The 20,583-nt window shown below is 42.9% G+C and overlaps 1 protein-coding gene across 2 annotated transcripts in view; it reads left to right on the top strand.

The window, feature by feature from the left end:
• Positions 1 to 20,583, top strand: part of Ptprt (protein tyrosine phosphatase receptor type T) — a 1,048,660-nt gene that overhangs the window by 920,656 nt on the left and 107,421 nt on the right. For both annotated transcript variants that reach the window (XM_027945221.3, XM_027945220.3), the window contains one exon: positions 9,845 to 9,993. In XM_027945221.3, coding sequence (XP_027801022.1) covers positions 9,845 to 9,993 — 149 coding nt within the window. The remainder of the gene's footprint in view (positions 1 to 9,844; positions 9,994 to 20,583) is intronic.

Below are 20,583 nucleotides of genomic sequence, written 5' to 3'. Positions count from 1 at the left end.
CAACATACATATAACAAAGAATTATCTTGTGCACAATATCAGGTGCCTAAGTTGAGACTCTTGCATATCTGAAGCATTTCCAGCCTTTTCTGCATGATATATGTATATTGCTTTATCATTTACTTAGGATGAAGTCCCAGGAAAATAGGATCCTGGATTAAATGACACCTATGGTGCTAAGAAACTTTAGGAATAGTGGATTGGATTAGGATGGAAGGAAGGTTTCAGGTGAAGAAAAAACAGCATAGAGGTATGTGTTCCTTTCTGGTGCCAGGGCTGAGGCTCCACGGACCTGCGTTCTTAAAAGTAGAGTATCCAGCATCAAGCCAAGGTGGATATTCAAATTTCCTAGTCTTATCCTAGCTTTCCTAAATGGGAAATGGTGGTTGGAGCCCAGTGATCCCTGTTTCAACAACCGCTCTAGGTGATTCTGATGCGTGCTCAACTTGGTCAGTCATGGCTACACACCCTCTGCAGAAGAAAGCGATCTTATAGAACAGCAAGGAGGATCTGTTCAAGTGCTTTGTGCAGAAGGAGATGTATAGGGTTGAATCAAAGCCACAGGGAAGCTCAAATATGGGACAGAGTAACAATAAAGGAATTAAAGTGTCACTCACTTGCTCACTCATTCAATACACATGTTTAAAGCTCTTACAATATTGTGCCAAGTGCTTAACTAGGTAGTAGAGTAAACAAGAATATGAACTAAGATGTATTATGTCCATCTCCATAGAGGGAACTGCACTCCTGGGTTGGGCTGCCTGCAGACAGTTCCTGGTGTAGAATTGGCCAGTGAAGGACTGGAAATCTTCTGGCTGGGTGTGTTGCAGGGGTATCCAGCTAGGGTGGGAGGATGACTTGGAAGACCCCAGAGACCTTTCTAGCCCCAGTAATCCAAGATTCCATACCTTGACCTGAAATCAAGTGTCCAAGCATCACTAGGAGGAAAACATCTGCTCAGCTGTCTGGTTTAGCTCATGATCATAAACTCAAGTTTGGATGGAGCAAGGGGGCTGGGGGCACAGGGAGAAAAAACAGTTACTTTGGTTCCCTAGAGTGTTCCTGTTGGGAAGCAGGTCAAACACAAAACTCAAGTCAAACTTAAGGCAAGGAAAAGTGATGCAGATGGCTGTGGTGAGGAAGACAGAACGACATGTGTCGAGCAGCTTTGTATGTCAAAGACCATGCTGGGGAGTTATCACTTATTATTTCCAATCATCACAGTAAATCTCCAGACTGGGCTGTGTCAAAGTCTATTCTATCAATGAGGAAACTGAATCCTGTAACCTCAGAGATGGAGACTTGATCATGAACACACAGCTCATGAGAACCAAATCAGTCCAGGTCCAGAATCAGTGGTATTTCCAGAGGACTAAGAGCAGAGGGGCTGTCTGTCTTAGCCCAGGGTTCAGAGCTCGGTGGCCTGAGATGCTCAGGGCAGCTCCCTCTTTCTGAACCACGGATTCTGGGCCTTTCCCACTAGGCTCTACTTCTGGGCCCCAGGAGAAGCGTGGCCATGTGACCTGTGGGAGAAGAGCCTCTGTCTGTCGTAGCCCTCTGCTATGCTGGATCCCTGCCAGCTCCAGAGCCTGTCTAGTCACATCTACTATGCCCTTAAGGGAAACAGTATGCTATGTACTATGTAGGAGAATACATCCAGGCAAGAAAGAGATAGGCAGAGACAGAGAGGCAGAGGCATAGGTATGAGCAGAGTGATGGAGGTGATTGGTGGTGACAAAGGTCCTCTGGCCCTTCATTCAGTTGTGATAAGATTTGCTGCAGCTGTTTCTATAACTTTGCCATTATGGGGGGTGCACAGAGAAGCCCCAAGCTAGAGGTCTAGGGATACAGAGGTAGAAGGAAAAGGACCCACAGCTCTGTCCCAGAATGGGTACCCAACAGAAGCAGTGAGCAGACAGGATACTTGGTGGGCATGAATGTGAGCTCCCTGCAATTGTGTGTGTGTGTGTGTGTGTGTGTGTGTGTGTGTGTGTTTGCCTGGGGGAGGGGAGGGAGCCAGCTGAGAAAGCTTTAGAAGACTATTGGATGTATTGTGGATGTTTGGCTGAGTGTGACACGACAAGGAATCTTACAGAACACTCAGAAGCTTGACTGCCTGGGTTTGAACCCCAGCTCTGCTTCTGGAAGCCTCGGTGACTTTCTGTGAATCACTTTCACTCTCTCTGCCTCATTCCATCATCTGTGAAATGGTGACAGCACTGCTGTGACCTCATGGAGTTATTAGAATTAAAGCACTGCCTACATTGTGTTTGTAAAAGCCTTAAATCGTGCCTGACATGGGGGAAGTGCTCTGTAAATGTTTATTAAATAAATGAAATAATTATGATGTATTGACATGGCTCTAGTTTCCTCAGGCTGCTATATAACAAAGTACCACAAACTGGGTGGCTTAAAACAACTGAAGTGTATTTTCTCCCTGGAGACCAGAAGTCCCAAGCCAAGGCTATGGGGGGGGGAGTCCTGCTCCCTCTGACACTCGGGGTAGAATCTGCTACCCCTTCCTAGCCTCTGGTGGTGGCTGTCAATCTTGGTGTTCCTTGGCTTGCAGCTGTATATCTCATATCTCTGCCATTATTGTCACATGGTCTTCTCTATCCAAACTTCTCTTCAGACCCTAATAAGTTCTTCTTAACTTGGCTACATCTGCACAGGCGCTATTTCCAAATAAGTTTACCCTCACATGTACCAGGGATTAGAACTTTGACTTATCTTTTGCAGGAAGGTAGTGGGGAGGGACAGAGTTCAACCTACAGGAGTAATTTAAAAAGCATCTGTTCTTGCTGTGGTCCATGATGCTAATTTGGTGAGATAGTTGGAGCTCTGAGCCTGGCACCCATGCGACCTTCTGGTGTTATATTTTCATCAATGAAGCCTGATTAAGATTCTTCACTCGTTCAGACCAGCTGAAGAGTGAGTCCATCCCAAATTTTGGATGCATTAGAAAATTGCCTGCAAAGCCTATTGATCACCTGGAGTTTCTGATTCCGTGGACCAGGGATGGATGGGGCCCATGAAATTGCAATTGCATTGCTAATATGTTCCTAAGTAAAGATGGTGCTGCTGGTCCAGGGCCTACACTTGGAGAACCACTGTTCTATGTCAATGGTGCTCAGGCTTGTGACTGATTATAATCACCTGGGGAACTTCTAAAAGCCAGGCCACACCCCAGACCGATTAAATTAATTAGAATCTCATCAGTCATTTGTGACCTGCACAATTGACTTGTACAGGCAAGATCAAAAGGCATGTGTACAATATATTGTTTGGGAGAAAAGTCCTGCAGGTTATCTACCTTAAAGGGTTCATGTTAAATAATGAGGTCATATAAATTAAAGTGGCAATGTCTTAGATTGAAAAGACCGTCATATCAGATGTGCATGCCTTGGGCAAAGTGTTTTGCTAGCAACATATCTTTGAATCCTTACAGCCACCTCAAGGGAAGTTCTACCATCACCTGTGTCCCACAGTTAGGAGAAAACTGACACGGAGAGGGATGAGTAACTTGCAGGAGCTCCCACAACCAGTCTATACGGAGCCAGGGTTGGTGCCAGGCTTTCTGGCACCAAAGCCCATGTGTCAACTGCTGTACCACCCAGCCTCCTCTAAGGAAAGTGGTGTGTATTCCTTTAGGCCCTGCACAGGTTCATATTCTCATTCAAGCATTGACCCTGACCTGACATAGCCCCGTAACCTCTGCTTCAATTACAGTGATTCTGAGTTCGTGGGGTTGGGGTTAATGAGGTTTTACTGTATTTATAAGAGACTAGAGTCGTGTGTACCATGGACTGATTGTGCACTTCTAGTGCTGGAACAGCTGTTCTGAGAAGCAGGACACAAAGCAGAGCATGGTCCTGGGGCTCCCCCCCCCCGTACTGTGTGCCTTGGCTAAGTGCTTCCTTGTCCGGGCCTCAGTTTCTTCTTCTGTAAGGTGAAGGGATGGCGCAGTTCCCTTCCCGTTGTGATGTGTAACTGCAGCTAGAATCCGGTCATGTCGGCACAGATGACCCTGGCTACGGAGCACACAGACCTCCTTCTGAAAGGGGAGGAGCCACAGTTATGTTTGCTCAGTCCACCTCCTCTGGGATGAGATACCTCTTCCTTGGCTCCAGGTTCAAGTCTTCCCCGTTTCCCAAGAAAGTCTGTCTAGAGATGCCAGTGGAGGATGAGACAGAGGAAGGGCCAGGAAGGAGAAGACTGCCTGATCCATGTCTCCCCAGGAAAGTGGGCATGGCTGTTCGCTTCTAGGGAGAAACCTTGGGCAGAACCCCCAGGACTCCCTCCAATCTGCTGGGTCCTCCCATTCCTAGCTCAGAACAGGTTTGAGGGATTTTCAGAATCTGGATGCTGGAATCCCCCTCTACCTCTTTCCCAAATAGTTCTCTGTTCTCTACTTGAATTCCTCCAAAGACAAGAGACCCAATACTTCCGAAAGGCTGAACAGGGCAGGACTCACCTCTGGCTTCTCCCATGAGGGTCTCCTTCTGACGTCCACTGGGGCACAGTAGGTATCCATTTACTATCTGTCTAACAAATGAATTAGCAAGAAGGAGAAAAATACAAACTTTTTGGAAGAGATGAAGACATGGAAGAGAAGGGGGAATTTCAATTGGGCCTTAAAAGGTGAAGATAAAATTACAAAAGAAAAATTTTTTTTTTTAAGTTGGGAAGGGCTATTTGAATGTTAGGCACTTTCAAAATGAACCAAGGTAGTTGAATATTGCTAGAAATTCCTACCTGTGTCAAGCCAACCTGGTCCTAATTCTGGCCCCTAGGACCTCACAGCCAGATGTGGGATGAGAACTTCCCCCAGTATTCCCTCCATGAGGAATACCCTTCGATGTTTCAGACGCCTCCTCTTGTAGCGTGATTCCAGGACACTTGGCAGCCCTTCATTCCTCTCCCCTAAGCCATTCCACCTGCCCGATCCCCTGTGAAAAGCAATGCTCAGAATAAATCACAGGGCTCAGGGTCCACCGTGGCACATCCTCTGCCTCCTGCCCCTTGCTCAGCTAACAAGCAGAGGTCAAAGAAGCCCCAGAGCAATCCGTGAAAGGGGAGAATGCCAAGAGCTGCCGCCACGTCACATCGTCCCCACCTGTCAGGAGCAGTAAACTTTGGATTGCTATGTCTTAAAACATCCTTCGGCTCTGGAAATGTTCCTGTAGAGGAATAAATAGGCTTGTGCATGTTCGCTTTTTACCAGCTTTTGGTACCCCCTACTGGTGAAATGGTGTGACCCACAGAATCTCAGAAGAGCTAGAGAAAAAATTCCAAGTTCAGAAGGTAATAATAAGTACTTGAGTCTTGAAGGCCCCGAGGAGTCCATCCGATCATCCCATGAGTTGTGTGATCACTTCATGAAGATTTTTTTACAGCATTTTATACCTATGGATATTCTGTAGGCTGGGGGGGGGGAGGTGGAAATTCTGACATCTGTGAACAGTCCATTAATTCTGCAAACATTCCCAGAAGAAAATGCTAAGTTATTAATTAAAAGTATTCCTAGGTAGCAATATTCCAGGGTACAAACTGATTTTTTTTATGTAGTTTTTTTCCCCTTTTCTTTCCTTGCACGTATCTGCTTTTTAAGTGGTTATAATTTGTGTCCAGAGCAGTATGGCAATCCTCTACACTTCAAATCATAGACTTTTAAATATAAATCTGTGCAACAAATCTATTGAACACTGGCTCTGTGCCAGACACCTAGCAAGAAACTGGAGTAGGTGCAAAGAGTCAAAAGCCCTTCTCCCAAGTGGTCCTGGCCCAAGTGGGTGAGAGAGTGGAATTACTGTAACTTGAATAGAGTGCTCAGCTGACATGCACCTAAGAGTCCCTGATGTCCTGTCAGGTCCCAATCATGTTTGAGCTCTCTCAGAGCATCAGATATTTCTTCCTGGCCTTCTCCATTATCTGTTCAATGCCTGTTGTTGCTGTTAGTCTCTGGGTTCCGTGAGGGTCAAGGTCAAGAATATATGATCTTCTTAATGTCTAGCAGAGACTGATACACATACATGCTCAATAAGTATTTGCTCAATGGATGAGTCAGCCAAGAGCAGGAAATTACAATTCTATTAGAGAGGAGCAGGGCAAAGCCCAAAAGAGATCTGACATTTGAATAACACTGAGACTTGGAGGATGAGGAAGAGGTGGTCCCTAGAAAAGAAGGGGACTCAGGAAGGAATAATTGTATTGAGTATTGGGTGTGTGTTGGGTGGGGGGGTAGCTGATGTGTCCTAAAAGGAGGTATGTGTGGAACAGAAGCCTAAGTTGAAGTCTACAGTGTAGTTTTAGCTATTCACAGGTTTGGGTTTTCTTCTCTCTTTGAAGGGAAAAAAAAAGAGAAGTGGGATAAATTAAACTCTTTTTGGTACTGGGAATGAATATCAATTTTCCTGTGTTACTGACAGTATTTTTAATATTTAAATTTTGGATTCTGAAGGAATAGATAGTGCCTCACGCTAGATTTCCTTGCCTTCTTTATGGACTCCATTTCCACCTTGTAGTTGTGTTCACCTCCTGCCAAAGCCCCTGGGCAGCATTCTCCTCACCTCCATCATGCAGGAGCGGTCAGCTGTGGAATGTACATGAAGGACACTGCTGTGGCTGGGCCTAAAGGTCCACGAGTTAAGGGCTTGGATTCAAGGGCAGTGGTATTGGGAGGTGCTGTGGGCCTTGAAGAGTAGGACCCGGCGGGAGGTCCTTAGGTGGTTGGAGGTGTGCCTTTAAATGGGCTTTGGGCATCTTGGCCCATCCAGTTGTGCTCTTTGTTTCCTGGCTCATGAGTTGAGCAGTGTGCTCCACCACCCACATCCCCTGACATTCCTCTCCTGCTCAAGGTTCAAAGCAATGGGGCCACAGAAAGAGCCTTCAGAACCATGAGCTGATATATACCTTTCCTCTTTGTAACTTAATCATCTGAGGTATTTCATTGTAGTAATGCAAATCTGACTAATGTACATGTCATGTCTGAAGTTTTACAACTCAGCTTTCTGACTTTTAAATATCTACATGTTTCAGAGAGGCTCTGATTTTTATTTTTTTCAATATAGGTATGCTGAGCTACCCAAACATTTCTATAAAATGCCATTTTTCATAGAATCTGTGAGACCTTTTTGTTATTATTATTCCTTTGGAAACCAATGATTTGTGCCCAACACAGCCCTCTCTGTATTATTTTACCCTGAATAGAATGAGATTGGTTAGGAGCTCTGCCCCAGAGGAAATACCAAGCGTCTGATACATACTCATTTATAGTTTTAAAGTTAATTCTCTTATCGGATTTTCTTTTTATTTCCTGCTGGGGGAATGTGAGCAGAGCTCAGATAGAGGCAAAGGATATGCTGTATATCTTTTCAAATTTATGATTAAGAAGGTCACATATACATTTTTAAACACACTCCTTTTTGATAATAAATGAAGAATAAAATTTTGAAATGTCATCAGGAGCAGAATTACTCACTTTTCTTTCCTTGGCGCGCGCCCTGCCTGTTGATTGTCTGCCGGTGGTGAGAAGGGGCCCTCCCATGCAGTGATTCACTGGTTGTTTTTCTGTCTGCTGAATAGCTGCATGGGAAGAACAGGGTGCCTGTGGCCAAAGCATTGCAACCAAAAAAAAAAAAAAAATGTGTTTCTACTCTTGAGTGCCCTTCTTTCCCCAGGCCAATTTTGAAAAACTAAATAAATGAAGAATTCCATGGTAGGCTGCATTTGTCTTGAAATTATGGCCAAAATGGGGGAAGGAAAAGCTTTTCTCTTCTTGGTCTGAATTCTCAGGATTCACTCTCTACCTTTCTCTGCTCTGTTTTCTGCTTCCAGAGCACATTCTGCAGGGACTCCCTCCAAGGGGTGCTTCACCATCTCTGCCTCATAATTGGGCTCAGCTAGTGATAACTGCTGTATGGGATCAGAGGGAGAGGGTTGGGTGCAGTCAGGACACCTTGGCCTCTGGTTCCTTCCTAGAGGTCACCTAGCACAGGCAGGACCCCTCAAAAGACAGCCAAGGCTCTTGTCCAGTGTCTCCCCTTTACAGTTCTCTTCTTGTGCTTCCTCTACTTGTTCTTCTGGATCCACAGGTGACAAACGGCTCTTCCGTGTGTGTGTGTGTGTGTGTGTGTGTGTGTGTAAATCTTTTTTACATTGGGGTGCCCTGCATTCTTTCCACTTTTGCCAGTCACCCTTTTTATAAATAGATGCTCCTCAAATCATCCCTATGTGTGTGTGTGTGTGTGTGTGTGCCATCTGTCATTCTCTGCTGTCTACACCTAGATAACTGGAGTTGATATTGTATGAGCTCTAAAATACTTTTGCATCTAGGTTTATCCTTTCTTCGAATACCACCTCACATTGGGAGATCATTACCTCTTGAAATGCCCTATTTTATGAGCAGATGGATTCAATTTGGGAAAATTATTTCCTATTTTGCACCGAGTCTGACCTCTCTGGACACCTATTCTTTCTGCATGGATATAGGAATAACCACAATTGAATTTGATGCCAGGTCCTGTGAAAAATGGAGCAAGAGGCCTGGAAAAATTAATCCTCGAGATATTTAATGTTTAACCTAGAGATTTTCCTGTGATTAGAATAGAATGACAACACTGAGATGCACATGGGTCGAGAAAACCCAGAGAGACCATGTTGACTTTTTAGAAATATTTGAATAACTGTTATATGCAAGAAGCATTAGTCATATTTTTAGATTTCTAATGAAATATCTAATACCTATCAGTTAAAATTTAAGGGAGGTGGATTTCTAATCCATAAAAGAAGAACTCCTTAACCTTTCAGTTCCCGGGTGAGGAATCCAAGTCTCCATCCTTTGATATAATTCAGGGGGAGACGGTATTCCACAGTGGGGCTGTTGGAAAGGGAATCCAGACACTGAAAGGCAACTCAGGTCTTCGTAAGAACAGCAGCTTCCGGGCATGGAGTGCTCCCCATGTGCCAGGCACCGTGCTTTTTGTGTTTTACGAACCATCTCACTTATTACAATGCTGTGAAGTTAGTTTGCCACAGTGTACAGAGGAAGGGTTCAGGTTTTAAAGAGACGAATGAACTTGCCCTGGGTCATGCAGCTGGCAGGCAGCAGAGGTAGGATACAAACCAACATCTGCCTGATGTCAAAGTCAAGAGTTTTGCCCCCCAATGGTTGGTGTTAGAATCACCTGGGAACTCGGTGGCCACACAGAGGTCCAGGCTCTATCCTACATTCATGAGCCTGAGCCTCTATGTACTTTTTCTCAGGTGACTCAAATTTTTACCAAAGTTTGAAAACTATTGGCCTTCACTATTATTATTATAAATGCCCTTCTGGTTCTGAGGGTCTATTCCTACGGGCATAGCTATGCATCAAGTTCAGCTTTTCCTTTTCTCCCTTTGAGCTATGAGACTAACCTCAACCCTCACCACCCCCAACCACCATTCCCTTCTTCAACCTACCATTAGTGGGTGGGTTGTTCATGAGCTCAGTCTCTGAAAAAGACCGAATTCTAGACATGAGAACAGAAAGACCAGCCTGGCCTCTTCCTTCTCTAAAGGAGAGCGGAGGTGGCATCGTACAAGTCTCACTGATTTTGTGCGCATGGTTTGGATAAGGCGGCATGCGTTCGCGCTTCTATTGCATGGAATCTACTAGTTGTTATGGAGGACTTAGCTCTATTCCACCTTGACAGTGGAGAGCCTGGCTTAGCTTTATTTCTGGAAAATAAGCCAAGCGTGAGAGTAGAGGATGGCAGGCAGGAAAGGAGAGTAATCTATCTTTCCAATGCTTTATTTCAACTGGCACCATCTGACTGTGATTTTTTCCCTTGCACATGTCCCAAAGGAAGCTGGCCAAGAAGCAGAAGGAGACACAGAGTGGAGCCCAGAGGGAGATGGGGCCTGTGGCCTCTGCGGACAAACCCACCACCAAGCTCAGCGCCAGTCGCAATGATGAAGGCTTCTCCTCCAGTTCTCAGGACGTTAACGGATTCAGTAAGTTGAGTCCACTAAGGGGAAGGTGATATCTAGGTCCGGCATGACCCTGGTACTTCTGCTGTGGACCCCTCACAGTGCTCAGGTATTGTGAGACCCTGAGTCAGGATGCTTCCCTGGGATGGTCCAGGAGGAAGGTTCTCCCCTGCAGAGCCCTGGGGCAGCCCCTTCAAAGGAGAAATGGAGTATTTAAGAATATACCCCAAAGTAGAAAGAAATGGGACCAAGTCATCCTAACTGCTTGTGGGGCCTAAATAGAGATGGGTTAAAAATGATAATAGTAAAAAAGGAGGAGAAGGAGGAGGAGGAAGAGGAGGAGGAGGAGGAGGGGCCTTTAAAGAGAAAAATATGCCACCATGAACTGAATTTTTAAATTTTCAAACTGTTTCACACATATCGTGTAAGGTAAGTGAGTCATGAACTATTACTGTCCTGGTTCTGGATGCTCAGAAAATGGAGGCTCAGAAACAGTCTCTCCAAAGTCCCTTGGCTGATATCAAGTCCAGACTGGAAGACAGACCTCTCAAGCCATGGCCACTTCTAAGCCTTAGCCAACAGTGACACATGACATCTTGTGAAGATTGAGTCTTCATGCAAAGCTAACAAAGGACCCCAAGCTAATCTAGGTGGTTAAGACTTCATGGTCAGCCCTATCCAAAGGATAGCTCCAGGACTCTTAACCTATCAGGCTGGTGTGGTAATTACACGGTGGCATTCGCTCTTATCTTCCAACCATGCTGTAAGCTTGTTCTTTCCTAGATCTAATACGCTAGATTCCCCAACCTCTGCTCCAAATTGGGGAATGCAGGAAATCTAAAAGGATATTTATCAGGGACAAAATTCCTCCATATATTATATAAATTGCAGATGGAAGAAATCCCAACTTGCAAAAAATCACCTTAGGTATGGTCCATTTGGGATGATGTAGATCTATGAGAAGATGAAGGAAGAAAGAAAACAAATATCTATTTGCCACCTTCTGCACTTGCAGCCACTCTCTCTCATTTCATTCTCACCACAGTCTTGTAAGATTCATGTTATTATTGTACCCGTTTTATAGGTAAGGCATCTAAAGCCAAATGTGTTTGGTTCAACTGCCCACAGCCACACAGCTTGTCCTGGATGGACCCAGGTCTGACCCATGATTCCTAAGCTCAAGGGCAGCACAGAATCCACCTGGGGAGATTTCCAAAATACATGTACATGGTCTCCACCCTCATCCACTGAATCAAAATCTCCTTGGGAATGCGAGGGCAGGGACTGAAGGCTATAGATTTTGTAAAGCCCTTCAAATGGTTCATTTTTCAGCATTTGCACTTTTGTTCTCTCTCTCTCTCTCTCTCTCTCTCCAATTATCTGAACAATTTAGAAGTTCACTTCAGACATAACACTTCACCTGTACAGAGCTCAACAAGTTTCCTAAGAACTGGGACACTCCTCAACACAACCACGATAACAGTATCTTAACCAACAAGGGAAACTTGATTCAATGATATCCAATATACCTATCCAGAGTCAAATTCTCTCAATGTCCCCAAATCTTCTTTATTGTTGTTCATTGTAATTCAGGCTCCAATCCAAGGTGCTCACACTGTGTTTGGTTTTCTTGTCTCTTTATCTCCTTTGCCTGTAGAATAGACTTCCAAACTTTTTTTTTTCCAGGACACTGATATTTTTTTTTCAAAGCCTGGGGGCAGTTTTCTCATAAAATGGTCTCCAATCCAGATAACATTCAGGTTAAACATTTGGGTAAAAATACTACATATGCAATGCTGTGTACTTCCCTTTGGATCATACCAATAGACACATGATATCACTTTGCCCGTTATTGACGATGCTGAGTTTGAGCACGTCTTAAAGATGGGTAATGGCTTTTAAAAACAAAGCCTAAGAGTCTACTGATTATTTTATGAGCAAATATTTAACTTTTGCTTTCCTTGGAGGTCAGAGAAAATCTGTGGTCTGCTTAACCAAGCAACCAGTCCTTTTTCTGTCTTCGGTCCAGGTGAATCACAGGGATTCACACATTTCCTAGGGCCTGGGAAAGGGGATTTTGATGTAGACCAGGAAGGGCAGAGAAGGGGCCATCAAATAAATGAGGTTGGGTTTTGAAGAAAGGACCATCCCGAGCTCACTGAGGCTCCACTGTACTAGACTGGCTCTGGCTCTCCTGCTTCTGGCCCAAGGGTAAAGAAGTTTGTTTGCAAGAATAGCTGATTAAAAACACTGACCAACTATTACCTATTTATGCTAAACCTTTCCTATACAATCAGCCTCTGTGCACACTCTTTTCCTTTTGTGGAATTGCCATGGGAGGACTTTGAATGACAGAGATTATGGTCAGAGATGTATGTCGATCATTTTGGCTCTAAAATTATAGGCATTTGGTCTCAAGCTTTCTGATCTTAAATGAAAACAACCTGGGAGAATCTAATTTCTCCGGTTTCAAAGGGAAATATCACCACTGTTTTCACCATGCACCAAAACTTAGACCCTTAAAATGAAAACACCCAAAATGGAGATAAATTAGCTAATCAGAAAGGAAGAAGAAAAATATCCAGTGGAACCTAATTAGAGAGCTTAAAGGCCAGGGACAATCTTTCCAAATGATTAGATATCTATATGTGCACATTTTATGTTTAAAACGCACACACATATATGTCTGTGTATGAACACGCAGACATGTATACACAACCATATTATGTTTATATGTGTTCTTTCATTTTAATAATATTACTTTTTAAAAAGCAAAAAAATTAATTTTGTTTTTTATATACTCGATTAGTATGAAATGAAAATTTGCATGTATTTGAATCACTGAATATTTTAGAACCCTTTGTATGTATTTGGTGTCTTCAACTGCAGCTATAAACCCACATTGGGGATTTTTTTCAATGCCCTCAAGTGCATCAGGTAGCTTTTTAAATGCCCTGTGGAACCACTGGGATGAGATTTGAGGGAGAAAAAAAAAAAGTAAGTAATGCTTACACTGGAGATGTAGAAATTGCTTCTGAAATCACCCTGATGTATGTAAAATTGAATCTATTTTTGTGACATTAGGGAAGTGACTGTCTGGCTTCTGCATCAACATCTTTAAGAGGCCTTGAGATTATGTGCAAATGTTGCGCAGCACTGAGGGGTAGGGCCCAGGCAGGGTTGCTGCATCAGAAAAGAATATAAAAGAACGTGCTTTGAGCAATTAGTTCATTATTGGACAGGTAGGCCCTTGCCTAATTCAAATTCTGCCTTTTCCTGCATAGGTTCATTTTCTGGGGTTTTCTATTCCAAGTGACTGCTAAGTTGGGTGACATGTATTCAATCAAGGATCCCAATATTGTATAGGGAAAATAACCTCTGGGCCTCAAGGGTGACAGAGGCTTTGTCTGGTAAGAGCTGTTGCTGTGGAGAGCTTTGGCATTCTTTAAAAAGGAGTGTATGTCACATTTCAAGGACAAACAATGTGCATTGTTTTCCAGTTAAAGAAATGCTAGCTTTTATTAAGTAATCTCATTTGATCCTACAGCCCTGTGTACTTTTTTTTTTTTCTCCCTCTGATCTTCTGTTCCCTGGAATCAGTTTCTTGGTCTTTCTCTGGGTGCTCTCCTTATTTATCTGGGCTTAAGTCTTCTCCTTTATCTCTGGTATTCACATGTCATCTTCTCCTTATTCATTTTCAGTCCAAACAAAACTGCTTCAGAACAAATCCCTGTTGAATCCTCTAACACCTTAGCTGTCTGCCCTTCTCAGACTGTGTGTGACCGACTCCCTTGTTTGCTGGGTACCATTAGTTAACTGTCTTTATTTTTATGCTCCCACTTTATTGAATCTTACAACATCGGATGTGCAAAGGCAAGCCATCTCCACACATCCCACACGTGGAGCCTTCAAACAACCTGCTGAGTCAGGAAGCAGGCATGAGTGGGGGAGGAGGCCTTAGAGGTGGGATTCAATGGCCATTTCCTCAGTGCTTTATACCTGGCTGCCAAAGGCTGTGAGTCCTGGGGCAGTTTGAGGAGAGTAGTTTCAGAGATAAATAAGTTGGAGCATTGTCTCACAGAAAATAGATTTTTATGTTTACAAGTTTATCGTAGTTTACGTCCTTCTGCAAGACACATAAGCAACAGATCCTTATGCCTGTGTTGTAAAATGGCTTGTAGGGTGATTTTCCCCCCATTCTGCAGATGAGGAAACTGAGGTTCAGAGAGACTCCACAGTCCATATCACACAGGTATTTGACAAGTCATGATGAAGATCCATTTTTCCTGACATCAGAGGCTCTCCAGCTAGTTCTGCAAAGAACTGGGGGAAATATCCAAAAGGGGGACCTGAATAAAACAATAGAAGGGAAGTAAATAACAAGGATCAGGAAAATATAAATGAAAACAATAAGATCAAGACAAGGATACATTAAAATGTAATTATATTATAATTGAATCTCAATATGCAAGCTGGTAACTTTTAAATTCCAATTTGGCTCTGAGCTTTTTGTACAAAAAACTCTAAGAGGAGGATAAATTATATTGGATACCACTATGTGCCAAATCTTCTGCTTTATATAAATTCTATTCTTCCAACTTTCTAGTGACCCTATAAATTAGACATTATTCCCATTCTGAAAATGAGGACACTGGATTTCAGGGAACCCAAATAAATAAGCCCCAAATCACACAGTACAGAAACAGCAGAGATGACGTTATAAAGCAGAGATGATGTTATAAACTGAATAGGGTTATCTGACCCCAGATCTGGAGTTCCTGGTTCTGTGCCATGAATAGTGACCAAGCACTCACCAGTGTCACTGAAGGAAGTCTGAGGGTCATGAGAAAGGAGAAGTCCAGTGCCCTCCCCATGGGTCAGCTGCCTCCACACCTCTGTTCTTCTTGGAGACCTGGAACTGGGCACCCCCATGGAAAACTAGAATATCAAAAAGGTGCTGGGCTCTGTGATAAGCACCTCAAATAGGCATCTCAGTGTACCCCCCGCAGCCTACATGATTCTTACCAAACCCATTAGACAGTTAACTAATCCTCTTAGATATTCAGAGATCCTCCTGAAGCTGTATAAGTAGTAGACAAAGAGGCCTGGACCCCAAGACAGACGCTCTCCTCTCAAAACCAAACATCTCTGTCTTTTCTCCAAACTTCAGCAATCATTCCACCATGAAATTGGGTGAAGGAGAAGAGATGTCAAAGTGAAACAGCCCTGCTGGCTGGGAGAACAGCGCTTCTTCCTAGGTCCTCTCTTCACCCAAGCTCCTACTGCAGGAGGCACCTGCCCAATGGATACTCTCCTGGACAGCTTCTGTGGGAACTGTTTGACAAGGAGCTCTTAGGAAAGTGGTGGTACCATCCTCAGGCCTTCCTAACCTGGACCAATCCCTTGGGAGTTACAGAAAGATGAACAAATGGTCCCTGCCAACAGAGATCTCACAGCTGGGCAGGGGAGATGTAGGGTCCCACAAAGAGCATCTTTGTTGTATTATTTGTGCAGTTGCCATCTGCACAAAAAGCCACAGGACCTTTGCCTGTCTTTGTGACCAAATTACACCTACTGGTGAGCATGCAGTAACCTTAGGAGATATTTGCTGCCAAAGAGGTAGTGGGCCCTGAAAACCAAGGCCCCTGGCTGTCCTTCACTATACAGACTTCATGAAAGGGTTTATTTTGAAGGCAGGTCAGGGAATGTCCAGCTCATTACCCTCATGGGACAGTTTAGCAGAGATGGGGAAGAGAGAAGGAAGCACCAAGCAAAATCCAGCAGGAATATTTTAGGATCATGTTTTGTAACCAAAGCAATTCAAATAGGGAAGACAGACCAGGAATTTAAAGATTAAAGAAGTGAGGTTTGCCGGGGTTGTGGTAAACTTCTTGGGTGGTTTCTCTATCTGGTTCACTTCCAGTGAGGGCACTGACACTAGAGAAATGTGTCTTAATCTTCTGGAAAACTGTTGACTCTATGATGTGTTCACTCTATGATGTGTGATGTTGATGATTACTCTGTTTTAGGGGGATCTTCCCTTGGTTATCATTTTCCTAGACACTTTTCACATATTATCTCTGCTTCTCAAACCAGAGCAGTCTGGTAGGAATTATTATCCTGATGTTATAGATGACATCATTGATACCCTCAAGGTTAAGGCTAAAATCCTAAGCACAATCTCTTGGGCTCTCCTTGGTTTTTGACCATTTCTCTCCCTACTCTGACCATTTCTCAGGTCTCTGGTCCATCAGAGACTCATTGACCATTTGTTTGAATATATGAATGAATGATAGAGTTGGAATTCACATTAAGATCTCCCAAGCTTACATCTGGTTCCAACTCTTCTTACAGTAAGTCCTGTCTTCCATTGAGCTGAATTCTGTTCCAAGTTAACTTTAATGCATTTGATTGTTTTTGCATTCAAGCATGTATCAGTCAGCAACCATGTGCCGGCCTTTGTCTGCCCTCTGGTGTCACATAGAGTAATGGAATCAGCCTTTCTCTTCCTGCAACACCCACCCTGACCCCAGCTATTTAACTGCATAACTGAGGCCACCTGTATGCACAGGTCCTTTCTTTTTTTTTAATTTTTTATTGTTGGTTGTTCAAAACATTACATAGTTCTTGATATATCATATTTCACACTTTGATTCAAGTGGGTTATGAACTCCCATTTTTACCCCATATACAGATTGCAGAATCACATCAGTTGCACAGGTCCTTTCTTGAGGCTAAATAGCTCCCATATCAGCCATCAGCCTTTCTCAGAAAACATTTCTGGTTTTCAATCTGCTCAAAATCCCAGTTAGGACTGCCTTGTTCAGTTCCAGTAAAGATGATTTGGGGATCCAAGTAACATTTCATCTATGCTGTTTCTTCTTGTTAGATCCAAGCCTACCATTTTATTTATTTCCAATCATGTCAGGCAATGGCCTCATTTAATCCTCCCAGTTTACAGTTTCAAAGTGTAATAATAACTATTCATATTTATGATACTTGTTAATCATCAATCAAGCATTAATGATATGCCCATTTCCATACTGAATGTTTTATACGCATCTTTATCACATTGGTATTTTGGGAAGATTAAATAAGTGTTGTGATTATCCCTGATAATTTAAAGGTGAGGAAACCGAAGCTTAAAAATAGTAAGGAACTTGTCTAAGGTTTCTTAGCTTTAAATAGCAGAGCTGGACCTCAAACCTGAGTCTAAACCCAGCTAAGACCCATCCTGCCTTCTGTAAGGTAGATGTTATTGTCCCATCTTATAGACATAGAAACTTTACTCCACAGATATTGAGTTATTTGCTTAAAACAATCATCCTCAAAGCAAAGTCTTCAAATGAATAGTACTAGCATCACCTGGAGACTAGTTGGAAGCAAATTTTCAGGCCCCACCTCAGAACTACAGGACCCAAACCTCTGGGAAGAGAGCATCAGAGTTTTAATAAACCTTACAGGTGATTTCATATGCATGTTCAAATTTGAAAATCACTGGCTCAAAGGAAAGCCAGGACTGTCTGACTCCAAACCCCTTCTTTTTGGGCTAAGCTGTCTCTGATAATAGTGACTTGCAGACATTCTGGGGAGAGGGCTCTAACCACCCACTTCCCAGGGCGGATGCTCCAAAGGACATCCAGGCTTCTGGGCCTGAAAGCTACTAATGCCCATCAATCGGTATGAGGCCACCAGATTTCCCTCTCAAGTCACCTCAGAGATTTTTCTCTCCTTTTGCCTGAACAGTGGACAATCTGAGAGCCAGAATAAATAGAGTGGAAATTTACAAGGAAATGCAATGAGTCACCAAGTGAAACCAAGAGCTCAGTAGAGCATCATGCCGAGGAATGAAAAATAAAGCAAAAGTTCTGTTTGTAGGAGCAATTATATTTTCCAGGATTAAATTGAATCTAGGAGAATTGAATGTTACAATTTTGCCACCTTCTGCTTTATTGAATATTGTACAGGAATTATTGAATATTTTGCTATCATCCACTTGACTGACAGATTAAAGGATGCACTTATTAAACTCATGGCAATCCAAAATGGAATGGAATGTTTCACACCTTGGAAGTGCAAAATGTGAATTTAGGTAACCCTTGAGAAAGGAGGCAAATTGTCTAGTACAAATGCTAAGGAGTTAAATCAAGACATGTTTCAGTGAAGCATATTTGACTCAAAAAGGGATAATAATTATGATATAGTCAAGATTAAAAACCAAATGTCACCTGATCCAAACTCCTCATCTTGAAAATGAAGACATGAGTCCCAGAGAGTTTTCTCAAGATCACTCCTCATGTCATTAATGAAATCAGGGTTAGATTTGGAGTTATGGCCATTCTAGTCTTTGTTTCATGATCTCCTTCAAAGGAATGAAATACTGTACATACTGTATAGTCAATAGCAGTTTGTCATGTAGTAATTTCTGTGGACCCCCAATCTGATTTCTGCACAAATAGAACTTTCTCAGATTGAATTATACTTTTCATCTCCTCATTATGGGAATAGCCGAGGTGTTCCTTTAAATATTCATTGAATGTCGACCGTATGGGAAGTATTGTAGGGATTGTAAAGATAAATAAGACACGGTCTCTGCCTTCAAGGATATGACTCTCCTCCAGGAGGAGACCTGTAAGTGGATTAGTTTCAATCAATGTGATAAGTGATGGAGAAAAGGCGCGAATAGCGTTCCGGGAACACTGATCAGAGGCTCAGCAAGTGATTAATTCTGCCTAAGTGAGTTAGAGAATACTATGTAGGGAGATGGGTTTTGATTTAAAGGGAGTGCAAGGGAAGGCTTGTCCCAGGTAAAAGGGACAACACCTTGGAAGTGTAAGGAACAGAGTGGGTGCTAGCAAGTGGGTTCAGAGCCTGGGACTCATGTATGGTCAGCCATGAGGCTAACATGGAGCTGGAAACTGCCTTACATCTGTGGCCAACTTGAAGTCATTTTCCAAAAAAAGATTAACCTACCTGAAATTTAGAGTGAACCCAGTTCTAGGTGTTCTTATGTTTTGTTGGAACCTGGCCTCGTATACTCTTTGAATCATAACAGATTCATTTTTGCATTGTAGAGAGAACATTTTATCAGATACAGACCTTCCCTTTCATTGTATGCTGGCTCAGCCATTCCCTCTCAATACCCTTTGAAAAGGACTCAGCAAAGAGACAAAGCTGAAGTTGCTTTTGACAATTTGTGCTAGGCCACTGCATCTTGAGAAGAAAATAGAATTATTTTCTACACCTCACAGGTGGTCCTGAATTACAACAGGGCACTTAGGAAGTGCTTGTTAAAGTAATCAAGGATGAGGAAGAGATGTGGCAAATGTAAATAAGTAGTTGCTAGGTAGCAGAATAAACTAAGCCTACAGACCATTTTTTCCTCTCAGCTCAAAGCTATAGCCTTGATAACTTAAAAACACAGATTATTCTACTAGCTACTGTTTTGTCAGTAATTACTGGACGAAGCACTTTACCATTTCACTTAATATTCTCAACAACTGCATGACACAAGGAAACTGAGGCTTGGAGAATTTACGTAATTTTCTCAAGGTCTATGAAGAAACCAAGTCTGGGTTGGAACCAGGGATTCTATGGTTGACCTATCAGTAGTTCGTCCTCCTTAGAACACTTTCTTTGCTTGACATTGTTTCTCGCTTTCTTCCCCAAACATTTCTTCTCATTCTTCTTGATTGGTTTCTCCTTTGTTCCCAGCCTCTAACTATTGAAGAACCTTAGGCCTCAATCCTGGACTGAATCTTTTCTGCTTATACTCTAGATGGGTGGTGATGAAACAAAGAGGCCAGATTTGAAGCAGAAGAGGGGAGTTTAAACCTCAGCAGCTCACATTGAGGTACTATTGAGTCACTGAAAAGATGTCAGGTAGGCAGTGGATCTGTGGACTGGGAGCTCAGCAGAGGAGTCTAGTCTTGGGAGGTAAACATTTAGAACATCTTGTACACAAAGTGATTGAAGATGTTGCCATGAATAGGGACACTAAGGCCCACACATTGCCCATAGCCACTGCATAAGTCAATGAATAAACAAGAACTTCCAACCAAGATTTGCATGTAAAAAAAAAAAAAGCAGTTGATTACTGCTGAGGGCATAATGTTAAAACAGGGGACTAGGCAAAGGGCTGTGTAAATGTGATGCACAAGTGTTAGAACCTTCTGGAAATCCACCTTGATCCTGGGGTGGAATTCAGTGAAGGAGCTAATGGATTAGGTCAGGTTGTCCTATGTTTGTCTAACCATCTTGGGTTGTAATAGGATCTCCGCATTCCCAGGAGAATATTCTGACAACACTTAAAATTTGGCTTACATATTAATGGTTGGGAGCAGATCTATATGCCTTAGAAAGTCAATGAAAGAAATACCGTTACCTTAGATTAGGTAGAGGGAAGTGATGGGAAGGGAGAAGAGGGGATGTGGGGATAGAAAAGATAGTAGAATGAAACAGACATTATTACTGTATTTATAAGTGTGGCTACATGACCAATATGATTCTGCAACTTGTACAGTCAGAAAAATGAGAAATTATATCCCATCTATGTATGACATATCAAAGTAAATGCATTCTACTGTCATGTATAATTAATTAAAACAAATAAAA

The sequence above is a fragment of the Marmota flaviventris genome, chromosome 2 (assembly GCF_047511675.1).
Source record: "Marmota flaviventris isolate mMarFla1 chromosome 2, mMarFla1.hap1, whole genome shotgun sequence".
NCBI lineage: Eukaryota > Metazoa > Chordata > Mammalia > Rodentia > Sciuridae > Marmota > Marmota flaviventris.
Note: the sequence above shows the minus strand (reverse complement) of the source record. Positions and strands in the feature narration are given on the sequence as shown.